This window comes from Epinephelus moara, chromosome 20 (genome assembly GCF_006386435.1).
Source record: "Epinephelus moara isolate mb chromosome 20, YSFRI_EMoa_1.0, whole genome shotgun sequence".
Taxonomy (NCBI): Eukaryota; Metazoa; Chordata; class Actinopteri; order Perciformes; family Serranidae; genus Epinephelus; species Epinephelus moara.
Window position 1 is genome coordinate 17952200 of NC_065525.1, and position 15136 is coordinate 17967335.

Below are 15136 nucleotides of genomic sequence, written 5' to 3' on the forward strand. Positions count from 1 at the left end.
CAGCTTCTGAAAAGAAAAAACACATATACACACATATTTAAACACAGAGTGATGCCAGAGTGATTGATTTGACAGCGCAGCATGAGTCAAACACTTAAATTTTCATCATGTTTTAATTGTCGGAACACAGTCACTTACTTAAAGACTGTTTTATACAGGTCTGTGGTGGCAAGCCTTGTGTTGCCATGGTGAGTGTGTTCATGTATGATGAAGGTCCTGTTGCAGATGAGTCTCACTGAGGACATTTCTAACGATCACCTTGCGTCTTGTAGCGCCCCTTTTCCCATGAGATTATCCAAGGACTTACATAAACAAGAGTCCCAACAAAGGTGTTGTGAGGGCAATTCAATTAATTTGTACTTTCTTGTCTTTAGGTGTGGTAATTGGTCCTCTATGGTAGGAATGATCTTGATCCATCCTTCACAACGCTATAAGAACTCTCCAATGAAGTTTCGTTTTTCTTTACCAAATTGACAAACTCATCTATGTTTCCCTCTCTGAATTAGATACTTGAGGGCAACAGTGCAGTCAACCTTGGGTAAGGTACTGAGTGTGTACTGTGCTGTCTTACTGTTGCAGGCTTTTTTTTATATTGTGGAGTGCTTGATGTGAGTATCTGTGAGTGGCAGTCGAAGGCCTTGCTGTGACCATGAGGGCTAGCCCTTGTCCCAGCTTTAGTTTTGACTTGAATGAACCTCGCCCCAGATAGCATTATTAATTTCAATAAACCAGAATTTCAAAAGGCTTCATGGAACTGGATGTTACTATCATTCATTTTCCTGTACTGTATGTGTCTGTGGTGTAGAGAAACTGCATATCAACTGTATGGTATCCTGAGAATTGTGAACAGTGAATCCATATCTTTCAGTTGTAGTCACATCACATATGGAGCCACAGTGCTGGTGAGTGTGTAATACTTCACAGAGCTTTGTGGTACTGCTCTGAAACCAAGCAGACACTGGTCTGTTTGGTCTGTTCAGTAAAAAGAGGTGGGAAAGAGATTCTGGCAGTCCGTAGTCGCTTCAGACATTCGCTGTGCCAGAGGGATTTCTGAGAACTAGACTGGCACTGTGCGCTATCAAAGATCTTCTCTCAGTCATGCTTTTTTTTCTTCTTCTTTAGTGCTCCATTGGTCACCTTTTTTCTCCTCTGTGTTTGTCTCTGTTCATCTGTCTTGTGTTTTGTTGCTTATTCTCCAATGTGCCACTTTTAATGTCTTTGTTCTCTATTTCCCTCTCTGTCTCTTCCCTTCATTTCACCTTTCATCGAGCTATTTCTCTCTGTAGAAATGTCTCAGCTCATGCATCACATCCGTGTTGTCACATAGATTGGAAACGTCTGGTTCATGGTGATATACGTCAAAAGTCTCATCCAACATTATGTGATATCCAACATCTGACTATATATATTTTCTGTATCAAAATCATCACTATGATTTATAAACATCCCCATCACAGATGAGAGCAGCTTTCATCACAGACTTTCTTTTTGGTGATGAATCATTGCGACTAATCATTGCTGCGGCAAATGTCAACCAGGTATCTTTGCCTCCAGCTATATGTATTAAAGGAATATTTCTCCCACAAAATGACCATTCGTATGTTTCGTACTTCCCAACACACAATTTTTAACTAAAACTTTACTATTTAAAACACTTTCACAAAGAAGTACGACATCTGGGCAAGCACATAGATTTCAACTTTAGGGTTTCCTACACAATCCTTTATTTGTGGCGGCCCGCCATGATATCAGCAATTGATACCACATATTGATTTTCTGTTTTTGGAGCTGGACCGCTCATTGGTCCAGCATGTTCGATTATTCAGGGCAGGGGTGAAAATCCCATTTCATAGTTGGGGGGGACAATAAACTAAACAGTAAGATTTTAGAGAATAATTCCAGGGGGGGACAAGGAAAAAAAGTTGTAGCCCGTTTTTTATAGAGCATCTTTTACCACAGTTTGACGCTTCAATCTTCTCTCTATCTCTCCAACAGGCAGAGTGAATGTCTATACTAACTAAACTAAAACTAAAACTAAACATTTCCTGCAGTTAAACTGGTAAACTGGTTTATAAACAGTGTGCTGTGAGATCTGCTGCTGCGCACCTCACAACCGTGCGTAATAGTCGCGCATAATGACTGCTCCTCATCTGCACGTCTTTGATGTTTGTCTCACTGACAGGAGGAGAGCCTACAGACAAGTACCCATTAGCTACGCTCTGTCACAACCGTGCGTAATAGTCGCGCGTAATGACCACTCCTCGTCTGCACGTCTTTCATGTTTGTCTCACTGACAGGTGGACAGCCTACAGACAAGTACCCATACGAGCCGCTCCGCCTCAACCGTGCGTAATAGTTGCGCGTAATGACCGCTCCTTGTCAGTTAGACTGCACGTCATTCATGTTTGTCTCACTGACAGGTGGACAGCCTACAGACAGGTAGCCATTGCTCCGCCACTGACTGCTCTTGTCCTGTCCTCTCCCTCTTCTTTCTCTCCTGTCCTCTCTATCACAAAACTCTGAGCTTAATCATTAGCTTTTAGCTTAGCAGCACTCGTAATTGAGTAGGCTTTTGAACAATGCAGGAGAAATGTTGCAGACAGTTTATATTGTCAGCCTGGGCCTGGGGCTTGTTGTAACAGTAACTGGGATGTGTTGTAACATGTGTAGCCTAAGTTAAACTATGTCTGTGTGAGTGAACATCTTACCCTGCCATGCGCGATGTGGGCAGCGGTTCCAGCCACACGCTGCTACTGCTGCCAAGCTGCCCCGCCCGTTGGAAAGAGTATGGGATATACCACTACTAGGAATGGGAGGGGGGGACTAAATCATTATTGCGCGATTGTAATGAGCACCGCTTACATTGTGCTTTCAATAAATACTACTGCATTGTTCAAAAATTATTAATTGTGTCTCAAATGATTCTAGGGGGGTACAGCTTTACTGAAGGGGGAGTCATGTCCCCCCTGTCCCCCCTGGGATTTCCGCCCCTGATTCAGGGCACCACACCTTCAGAACGCAGAGCGTCTTGGCTAAACAGTGGAATTACAAATTCTAAACTTGTCTTGTGATGCCATGGGCTCAAAAAGACTTTTCCCCTAGACTAACATGGGGAAAGAGATGTCTGTAAATCAATGGATCAATTTTTTTGAGCATCACAACCCTTGTGAAAATGACTTGTTTTATTATCAAGATTTGATCCATTTGGTCAGATAACATTTGGAAAGTTTAGAAGAACCACAACATTGAATCATCTTATCTTCATTCAAGTTCGCGGACCAGAAGTAGTCGGCTTGGCTGGCGAAAGTCTCAACTGCGCCTGCTCTACGGGTCCATTGATGGGGAAGCAGCGCTAGTCATCAATGTTCCATGTTCGATTAATCAGGGCACCACACTCTCAGAGCGCAGAGCGTACTCTGGGCAAAGACAGAGTAGCAGGACATCAGGCACAGTGAAAGTTAATCTTTCTTTAAACCATTCATTAATTCACATAGAATAGAACGATCTATTCTGTGAAACAGCAGTGCTCTCATTTTAGTGTTCTCTATCACTTTTCCAACCTAGTTAAGATGAAATTGGCTGCGTTCCCATGGAAACCGCACACCCCACGGTCCAGCACTGGGTCTCAAAGTTTGCTTTTACTCACCTCTGCAGCAGCTATTTGTCAAACCCATATATCTGATCTGATCTGCTCTGATTGATCCGAACACAAACTGATCGACGGATCAATTCTCCACCCTACATCTCAAACTCAACCATCTGCTGCTGAGGAGAAAAGAAACTCTTGAATAGTTCTGCCTGCAAATTCATAGAGGGGACACAGAAGGATCACAAAGGGACACACACATTAATGTTTGCTGACTCGTCACGTCTGACCCCACCCCCGTTGTCATAGATTCTAATTCTGTAGGAAACACCAAACTGTGCTGTAAGATTATAAGAAGAAAAATGGGAAGCGACTCTGTTTTCATCATTGTGGGACTAATTAACATACTGTACATCTCTGCGGTGGTTAACATGAATCAAAAATGGAGAGTAATGTAATTATTCCACACTGTTATTAACTCTCACATTGCAGGTCGCTGGAAATGAAACCATGATTTGTGGACTGTTGGGAGATGTCTGAGCCGAGCTCATTCATAGGGGTTATCGTGGTGGGTGGGTGGGGTGAAGAGATTTGTGAAAGGAGCCCCAGATCTCTCCTCTGCTCTATCTTCCCCTTTCTTCTTCCTCTCATGCACTGCAACCCCCCCCCTCCCTGCAGAGTGGTGCTTGTTTGTGTTTAATAAGGGAGATTAATTAAGCTCATTGGTATTCTAGGACTTCAGCTCCAGCTGTTTCCCTGGGCTAGGATCAGCAAGGTCATCTGTTTGATTTGCGTTGTATGAACGTGGGGAGTCTGGAAGGAAAAAACTGGGAGGCTAGCATCCACTACACTTTTTAACTGGTGGGATGGATGGATATCAGTGATAGTAGCTCGCTGATCGGGCAGCTAATCTATTAATCAATCCTGCCACGTATTTTCATACATGAAACAGCTTAGTTAAGCTGTAATTAAATGCTACTCTCCCCCACTCTCTCTGTCCCTGATGCATCCCTCCCATGGCAGACAAATGCACACATGGTTAAAGACCATTTGTCTTTTTATTTGAGTGAAAGTCAACAAGGTAAATAGTCAGTGTAAACACTTGATAAATAGGCAGTCTCATCAGGGTGATTGATATTCCCTGTTTTGCCCTGATGCTATGTTTAATACAGAAGGCCATCTGACAGGCCCCTTAGCATCAACTTTAATTATCAACGACACACGATAACACAGTTCTGGGACCAGTGCCAGAAAAACGAAGATCTGCTTATAAATTAGAGACTGTAACTCCGAAGTAATGAGTCACGCAAAATGTTACATGTATTTGTAGCATGCTTTCAGTGATGACAACATCTTGCCGAAGTGTGAAGTTGTTATACGCTATAGAGGAAAAAGAGGTGCAGCTGATGGATGTAGTGCAACCTCAGGTCAATGAGTTTAACTGTACCTTTTAGTATTGCATCGATAAGCAGACTTTGAGTTGGATCGAGCTGAGGCAGCGCATTGAGAAAGTGGTGTCCGTGTGAATTAGAGTCCACACCCGAGCAGTGATTTAGAGTTTGGTCTTTTTTGAGTTGGCAGCATATTATTTCTAAAACATTCTCTTTTATTTCCAATCAGTAACCACAGATCACAAAGTCCTTTTGCCCACATGGATAATCCTTCATCATCGTTCAAACAGTCATCACACCTGTTCTAATAGTGAAAGCCGATCGGCAGGAAAGGTAACTGCCTGCCCCTGTATGGCGCTTGGTTTGCTCACAGCAAGCAAACAATGTCACAGAGACAATCCACAGTCCAAACTTTGTGAGAAGTGATGGCAACACCAAGCTTTGCAGGGTTGATGATGAGAAAAGCAGCTCAAATGTAAAGAAGTGCAAACAGAACTGTAATGATTTGAATGTGAAGACAGAGAGTGCAGCAGAACTAAAACTTAATAAATCCATCTTCATAGCCGCTTATCCTTTTGAGGGTCTATCCCAGCTGACATTGGGCGAGAGGCAGGGTACACCCTGGACAGGTCGCCAGACTATCACAGGGCTGACACATAGAGACAGACAACCATTCACACTCACATTCACACCTACGGCCAATTTAGAGTCACCAATTAACCTGCATGTCTTTGGATTGTGGGAGGAAGCTGGAGTATCAGGAGAAAACCCACGCTGACACTGGGAGAACATGCAAACTCGCACAGAAGGGCTCCCTCCTGGGATCTAACCAGGAAACCTCTCGTGAGGCAACAGTGCTAACCACCATTGATTTTAGTTAAATGTGTGGAAGCTTCATAGCATGGATGAAAGTGTTAAAGGCATACTTTTTTTCAACAAACTTTGTATCATATTAATGTGGATACCGTCTTAACCTTCTTAGATCTCCCTGCTCATCTCTCCGCTCAAATCTAGGGCTGGGGCTCGAACTACAGATTGTTCTACCACATTTTGCCCGCCACTATGGGCACAGAAAGTATAAAGGTGGATCAAACAACAAAACTAGGCAGACCTGATCAAATAGAAACCAAGACTCTGATACTGTATTGCCTATTTTTCACCTAAATATTTTCAGAAACATATTTGAACTCACCATTTAACTGTAATACCAGATTGTTTGGTACCTGCCGGCCGCCACATTGTTTCCTGTGTCAAAACGGACAAGATTTCATTACGTCATCCACCAGCAGGAACTTTTACTGGTCCAGTGCGTTCTGATAGTTGTAGGTTTTCGACCTCTTAAGCAAGAGCACGTGCCACAGTCCTTGTCCTCTGCTTTCTCTGGTCCTGTATCATTAGTTTTGTATCAATAGTTTTAAAAGTATTTACATTCTACATAGTAGGGGTGGAGATAAAAATTGATATGGCATAGTACACTTTTTGTCTTTCGGTAGCCTACTAGGATAATAAAATGAGTTCCTTTTTCAGTCCCATACGTTTTGCAGCAATAAGAATGATTAAATTGAGATGAGCAGACTAATTATTTTATCTTAAAACAGATGTTGACAAAGTTTTCCTTTTGGGATGTTATTTGCAGTTAGGTTATAAAAGCACAGTAATATTGTATGATGACTTCAAGATAATAATCAAGATAATATATCGTGGGACCTGTGTGTGCAGCATCATGTCAGCCTTTCAACATATATATTTTTCCCGCAGGTGTTGAAATCAGGTTTCTCAGTGTTTTCAAACAATCGAAGTTCGTCTTCCTCGTGTTTTATTGACCACTGAGTCCTGTCTTGTATTTTTGTTCTTCTGCTTTCTTTGTTTCTTTGAATGTTGTGTCCTTCACTGAGTGGATCCATGTGTGCGTCAGAGTGTTTTTGTGTGTCAGACAAAAAACTAGTGCTGGAAAGGTTTGCGAGTCTTTGGGTGCGCACAAACATGAGGCACTTTACGCTCCTCTGGTGTCAGACAGGAGGGGAGCCTGTTGTCACATTTCTTCATCATTACCTTGCCTGCCCTCCTTTATCTCTCTCCCTTGGAAGTTAAAAAAAGTAATCAAAGGCTTGACATCCGACAGCTCTGTCTCTTTGCCTCTTCCGCTTTAAATTTTTTCTTTTCCTTTCCCTGATTCTTTTGCAAACACCGGTGCCTCCTTCACAAAAGCCCCTCATTTCAGGGGCTCTGAAAACCTCTACAGCTTGTCTCGGTGGAGGTATGCCTCCTCTCTGACATCCCTGCTAAATGGAGGACGCTCTGCCACTCATTTAACAGCTCTGCGACTCGGTTGCTTCTCTGGGAGCCTGGCAGCCCTTTTATCTCCTCATAGCTGGCCATGAACTTACGCTCCTCTCTGCTCTGTCCTGTCCGTCACACCCCACCACAGCATTAACATTAACATGCCTCTTAGGAGGCCGCAGAGAAAGAGCCTTGCAGGGCTCTGGCCTGAGCATCGGGCTAAATCCCAGATCAGGGCGAGAGTTCAGGCTCCCTGGAGAGGAGATCTTGGCCAGCAGGGTGGATGGTTAGAGTATGTTGGAGATTAGGGCTTTGGCAAGTCAAACGCTGGATTAGGAGTAAACGGTGAAGAGGAGATTCCACAGGGTCTTAGTAGTAGCCTTCTGGGAAAATAACCCTGTGATTTCTTGGCCTGCTCTTTTACGATGTACATGTTTGTGTGCGTGTTATTCTCAGCTGTGTGTGCAATGTACAGTATGTACTGCTTAATGCTTCCGTGAATTAGAAAGGGCTGTGGTTTTCACTAATGATACTACTTTATCTCATATATCAGTTTTGTGGTTTATGGAGCGGAGTCATGTTACCCCAAATGGATGGATGGATAGATGCCTTCGTGCATAAATGGATGGATGACTTTAGCTTTTAGCCACTGAGATTTAAAACCACCAGTCATTTGTCTTTTCCCTTCATCAATGTCTCCTTTTTGTAGTGACTGATGAAGCTACAACGATTAATTGATTAGTTGTCAACTATTACAAGAGAAAAGGGCACTCAATAGATTGCAGATCTCCGCCAGGCGGCTACCTGGGCTGATCGCAGCCACTTTAGACACTCTAGGTGTGGCTCTTGCCACAACATGGTACAATGCGCTGTGAGAAAAGTCACAGCGCATTGCACACAGCAGATTGATTTTTACTGGCAAAAGGCACTGTCTATGAGGTGTAGACACAATGTAATTAGTGGGATAAATGTATTTTTAATAACTAAAATTCAGCCAGAAATCTTTGATCCATGTCATTCATAACTACACTCAAAATAGACAAAAAAAGACACCATATGATTATGCAGCCTGCTTACTTACTTATGGTAGAAGTAAACATATCAAGTAAAAAATGACCTAGTCTAAAATCTGACAGGCAAAACAGCTCCCATTGTGGTATGATACCATGCTGAGGACAGACCAAACCAGGTCCCAGCTGCGCCTAATGGAATTGTCCCTTATAGTTCCCTTCCTGTCAAGGTGGCAGCAAAGATAACAAATAATTGAGATCTCTTCATCTCATATCATGCCTTATTTAAGTGGATCATAAGACCAAACTTTTCTATGGATGAAAGTTTTTGAGGCACGATGAAGGCCAAAATGTAGCCAGACAGACGGTAAGGTTAGTTGTTTTTAGCTGAGCAGATTTCCGAGCAACTTTCAGCCTCCATTGGCTGGTGAGTGGGAAATTGGCAGTCAATGACATAAAAACAAAACAGTCAATAAATCACTTTTTCAACACTTGTGAATCATTGCAGCCACAAGAGGCCCTTGAATAACACTGCACACTCATACATGTGCACATATGAGGCTGATTGGCCCAGTAGTTTGCGAGATAAGCCACAGAGAGACAAATAAACACACTCACGCACACAACCACACAGCAACCAAATGTATGGTAATTAATTGCCAACTATCTTCTTACTATATAATGACGAAAACTCTGTGGGTGTGTGTCTGTGTGTGTGTGTCTGTTCCACATTTTCTCCTCACTGACTTGGTCAATCCATGTGAAATTTGGCACAGTGGTAGAGGGTCATGGGAGGATGAGAATGAAGCAATATTACATCAATTGGCCAAAGGGGGGTGCAATAACAACTGATTGAAATTGCAAACTTTGAATGGGCATATCTCATGCCCCGTATGTCGTAGAGACATGAAACTTTGCACAGAGATGCCTCTCCTCATGAGGAACAAATGCCTCAAGAACCCATAACTTCCAGTTATATAGATTTTCCTCCATTTTGATTTCTTTTTGAAAAACACTTAAAATCAATCTCTTCCTAGGAAGTTTGACCGATCTGCATGAAACTCGGTGAACATAATCTAGGGACCAATATCTAAAGCTCCCTCTTGGCAAAAGTTGGAAAACTTACTAAACTGAGCTTCTATAAGGCAATGAATATTGCAGAGGGCGTGGCTCATCACATAAAGGTGTATATATATATATTTTTTAATATACTTTATTAATCCCCGAGGGGAAATTATAATAAACAATAATTGGCAACTGGGTGGCGCTATAACAACAGAAAAATGCTTAAAAATGGCTAAAATGTGACCGATCGCTGTGGCTCCTCCTGTGGCCGAAAGTTGGGTTTTTTCTAATTTTTGGTATGACTAAGTCATGGTATGGTATGCTGTACATAATCACAGAAACTGTCAGTGTGTCATTCTGTCAGTCAGTCATTCTGTCTGTCCCACGTTTTTCTACTCACTGACGTGGTCAATCTATGTGAAACTGCACATAGGCATTGAGGATTGGCATAGGTAGAAGGTGACAAAGCTACCAATGGGTATGGACTAGTTTATTAATTAATTAGTTTGGGTAACTTCTTCAAATAACAGTAAAATTTTCTGATTCTAGCTTCTTAAATGTTAATATTTTGTGGTTTTGTTTCTCTTCTATGACAGTAAACTGATGATCTTTGGGTTGTGGACAAAACAAGAGATTTGAGGAAGTCATATTGGGCTTTGGGAAACACTAATCGACATTTTTCATAATTTTCTGATATTTATTAGACCACAGAGCTAATTAGTCAATCACAAAAATAATCAACAGATTAATCCACAAAGAAAATAATTGTTAGGTGCCGTCATAATGTCTGATTTTAAAGTTAGAGAGGAATAAATGTGTCTTTGTTTCTGCTGTATTTTCTTCAAGGATGATGAGCCAATCACAGGCGGGGCTGATGGCAGAGACCATACCCGCATCCGGAAGTTTCTCAGCCAGCGGCACAAGAAATTGCCATGGAAACCGGAGGTAACACAAATGATTTTCTCTCCTCTCTCTTTCTTTTCTGAGGCTTGAACTTAGTTCTTAATCATCTTCTTCTTTAACCCGATCCAGGCGGATAAGGATTAATATGTTAAGGGTCCTTGAGGTGCTTTGCTTTTTGTGTGACTCATCAGCCAAACGTGTCACGGCCTTGCACACACACACACACACCAAACCTTCTTTTTGAATTTTCATTTCAATTGAGGGTTTGGTTTTTTGCGAAATATAATTTAGCTGCAGATGTCTTACTCCCTTTTTGTCCTTTTAAGAGCAGTCGATATTTAAGGTCAAACAGAGACCTGGTCATTCTCTGGCGCTATTATGGGATGAACAAAATGTACCTTGCGGTTATAATGATAAATTATTGTGCAAGGAGGATAATATTTTATACAAAACCATTAGCGGGTTATACTTAAAGGCACCTATGACCTGAAGATTACAAGGCGATTTGATTCATCCTAATTTTTCAGCTCACTTACTGATGTAGTGTACACACTCGCTGTAACAAAGGGAGCAGCAGACAGGGCAATTAAGCAGCGGATTTGTGATAAGGAAAGCGGCTCTAGATTTGTAACCTGCTCAGCAGAGTTTAATTAAAGGATTGTGTATGTGTGTGTGTGTGTGTGTGTGTGCGTGTCTGTAGGCCTAATCTGCAAAATATGATTTATTAGTCTACCTGGGGTAAAGTTTAACTATCTCTGCTGCACACCACAGTGTGTGGGTCTGGGCAAACTGTAGAGAATCTATCAGTTCACACACACACACACACACACACACACACACACACACACACAGAGCATGAGATGAATAATAGGAAATTACTGTTGCATACTGCAAGTTATTTTCAAGTAGATCACTTTGACTGCAGCGATACTGTACTTTTTTTTCTTTTGTTCTTTTTGTTCTTTTTTTTTTACAAGATTCTCTATCATTCACTGCCAGCTTTCATGCTGCTTCCGCAAAGCATTATGCATGTAATCTTTTGCACAAGGCAGCATTACAGGGGTGCTGAACACAGTGTGTGCCTGATAGCGTTACAGTGCTGTGACTGTTTTACTTCAGTAGTCTCTCCTGAGTTAGCCTGCCTTTGTTTTTGTGCCTTGTATCAGCAACACAGTAAAAAGTTAAAACTAAATGCCAAAATACATTCATAAACCCCCAGTTACGTTAGTGGAATCAGATTGGGCTGTTCAGTACGATTTAGGGCTGCTTGATTATGTCAAAATCATAATCCTGATTGTTTTGATTGTTAATAACACCATGCATTTATTGAACATTAACTCTGGTGTTTCTTTTAACACTGGATGTCTTTTTACACTTTAAATACAACTGAAATGAAAAACAATGACATAAATGAATAAAACTGAGACACTACTTAGTCATACACCACTTTGTTAGTAGACTTCAAGTGCTGGAACAAATTGATTGAGCATGATTGTAGTTTGTTCCAAGTCTGACTCCATGAAACCAAAGTGTTTCCACACCACAGAGTTTGTTTTACCTTTCTTCTCGACCAGCAGCTCTCTACAAGTTCTGTCGACAAAGTTTCAAATCAGCCAGAGAGGTGGCACGTCGTAACTCACTGTTTTAAACTCATGTTGAAACTTCTGTTTGGACTTTTGGGGGAGGGGCCAAGCACATCCGCTCAGAAAGGGGTGCTTGGTTTACAAAATAAGAAACAAAATGGTAGATTCTTCATGCGACACAAAATTGTTCTATCTCTAGTTGAAGGAAGCCAAATTGTAATTCGTTCCCAATTTTGGCAGCAGCTGCTGCTCAGGCGTGGAGCATCTAGAGAATAGGAATCTCGCTTATTTTTTCCACGTGACACACGGTTTCAGCAAAAATAGAGTGACAGTGGTCTTTTGATAAACATACTGACATTACACCACCTTTCACTGCAGTTTCAATGTCTTCATCTGTCACAGACATGAAATATATTTCTTCCGAGCTGAACCTTTCCTGTTTCTGGTTTAAAATAAAAGCCCTGTGGCAATGTATCTGTTGACAGAACCCCTTCATTTGTTAACACAAGGCTTTTTATTATGAAATATTTGCAGGCCCATGTTGTTGACAATGCAGGGGCTTGCACAGTTCCATAAATGAGTGGAGTATTGGCTTTTAATTGTAGAAATAGAGTAGTTATAACAGCAGGCAGCTCTGCAGCGACTGTGTGTGAACACCACATGTGTGCGAGCTGCAGCAGTTCAGCGAGGTAGCCGTCATGCACTGTTCATGCTGGCAGTTTTGCCTGGGCGTCAGTCGACTGAGGGGTTTTCGACTGATGATTTTGAATCTTTGACTTTCTTTATCCTCATATTCTCACTTTGTTTTTAGCACGACAAGCAGTGGCAATTAAATTGTTGGGCATGGCCAATATCGTCATTTGGCTTTGTAAACCATCACATGTGGATGATGTCTGTTTTTTAATCATCTGGCCTAGAAACATCTGTTGCCTGACTATCGAGGGCCCTGCATCTAATTGTGGACGACGCTTTTTGGCATAATTTAAAATGATGCTACTTAGAAAATGAGAAGTCACATTGATATGAAACAGCCAAACTGGAACTGCAGCCAAACAAGCTATCTGAATCTGGACCATGTAGACTAATTGCACAAATGTAAATGGATTTCATGGCCTGAGCACAGCGAGACTTTTATTATGAACATCCTGTTGGTTTTTTAACAGTATGTGTGTGAAAGCTGTTAAAACCACATGACGCTTTTGCAGTTAAAATAGATGTACATGATTTCATTGACCAAGCAGCAAACAGAATGTCTTATTTATGGTTTGGATTGGAAAAGCGAAGCAGCCTCAGAGGGAAATAAATTTTGCAACATCCACACCAACTACATTTTACATTAGGCGTGACTAGCATCAAAGCGCACTTGTAGAAGTCAACATGCCATTTCTTTGACTCATTTCCAGCCTCCTCATAACGCAACATGCCATTTAGTCTCTGTGAATATGCAGCATAAATCTATCAAATATTTTGCACATCTCCATAACCTCAAAAATCTCTTTCTCTTTTATCTCAAACCTCTCCGTCGTGAAGCCTAAGCCAAGGCTGTCAGAAATTATGGAGAGCAGCAGCTCTTTCTTTGCTTTCCTCACTAGCTATCTGTCCTAATTACCAGCACTAACTTGTTTTCCTGGTGCACGGCCAAGATGGCAGAGGTCTGAGGGGCCACTGAGCTGGCACTGTCAGAGGCGTAGACTCAGGCTGGTGGAGGTAGAGTGGTGCCATATGCCAGCTGTCACAGACTGGGCAGAGGTCACACGGGCATCCAGAAGCATTCATATGAGCCACATGCGCAAAAAACTGTTGTACACAAGCAAATTGAAAGGACTGCTCACTTTATTTCTTCTAATTTGTGCACCCTTAGAGAGAAGAAGAAAGACACAGAGAGGAAATACTCAATATGTTTTAATGAAGTTCTGTGAGTCTCTCCTGTGTTGGCTCCAGCAGGTTGTTTTCAGCTGCTACTGGTGACTAAATGAGGATTCCTAGCCAGTGAACTCACCCAGAGGTGACTGTGGATTAGCGTAGACAGGCAGCTGTAGAGCGGACATCCTCTGTCCTTCAAGGACACCGGCATGTCAAGGACACTGACACTGGATAGAGATCAGAAAGACAGAGCTGGCCCACTTTTTCTAGCAGCAGCCAGTTATGAAGGGATAATCAGTCATTTGCAGAGAAGCCGACATGGATCCAGAGAAAATTTGAGTATAATGAACAATTTTATCCAGTCAGGAGCAAAAAGAAAGTGATGGTAAGAGGAATTACTGACTTTGATATCAGGGGGTCTTTTATATTTTAATTTTTACATGTGTAGTGTTCTGTATTAAAGGAATACTTCACCTACAAAATGATGATTTTTCTATCAATTGCTCACCCCATGTTACATTGAACTCGTGAAATCCTCCATGGGGAATTAAGAGTCCAAAAATGGAGAAAATTCTTGATGAACTGGAATAAAAAGGGGGCCATGTTTAATAAAAGCAAAGCTAAATCAAAACATCTGTTTACAAACTCTCAAACAACTCGTGCATTATAAACCAAGTCTCATTAATCCAGCTGCATGCTTAGCACTTCCCAAACACATGCATATTCACTACAACCTTAAAACACTTCTATAAAAACACATGCATGAATGAGGAGGGCGCCTCAGCAGACACATGCATTTAAACTCTGCTCAGTGGAATGTACAGGCAGATTTCAAAAGCGTCATGACGCTTGTGTGCGAAAATACTGAGAATACGTCTGGATACATGATGCTTGGATTATACTGCACAACTTGCGTGAGTATTTGTATACAGATGTTTTAATATACACTCACCAACCACTTTATTAGGTACACCTGTTCAACTGCTTGTTAACACAAACAGTTATCAGCTAATCACGTGGCAGCAACTCAATGCATTTAGACATGTAGACATGGTCAAGACGACCTGCTGAAGGTCAAACTGAGCGTCAGAATGGGGAAGAAAGTGAGAAAGTGACACTTTCACACACAACCATCTCTAGGGTTTACAGAGGATGGTCCGACAAAGAGAAAATATCCAGTGAGCAGCAGTTCTCTGGGTGAAAATGCCTTGTTGATGCCAGAGGTCAGAGGAGAATGGCCAGACTGGTTCAAGATGATAGAAAGACAGCAGTAACTCAAATAACCACTTGTTACAACCAAGGTCTGCAGAAGACCATCTCTGAACAAACAACACGTCCAACTTTGAAGCAGATGGGCTACAGCAGCAGAAGACCACACCAGGTGCCCCTGCTGTCAGCTAACAACAGGAAACTGAGGCTACAGTTCACACAGGCTCACCAAAACTGGACAATAGA

General features: G+C 41.9%; 1 protein-coding gene across 1 annotated transcript in view; it reads left to right on the forward strand.

The window, feature by feature from the left end:
• Positions 1-15136, forward strand: part of b4galnt4a (beta-1,4-N-acetyl-galactosaminyl transferase 4a) — a 179517-nt gene that overhangs the window by 89589 nt on the left and 74792 nt on the right. Inside the window, exon 3 of the mRNA XM_050073770.1 lies at positions 10179-10277. Coding sequence (XP_049929727.1) covers positions 10179-10277 — 99 coding nt within the window. The remainder of the gene's footprint in view (positions 1-10178; positions 10278-15136) is intronic.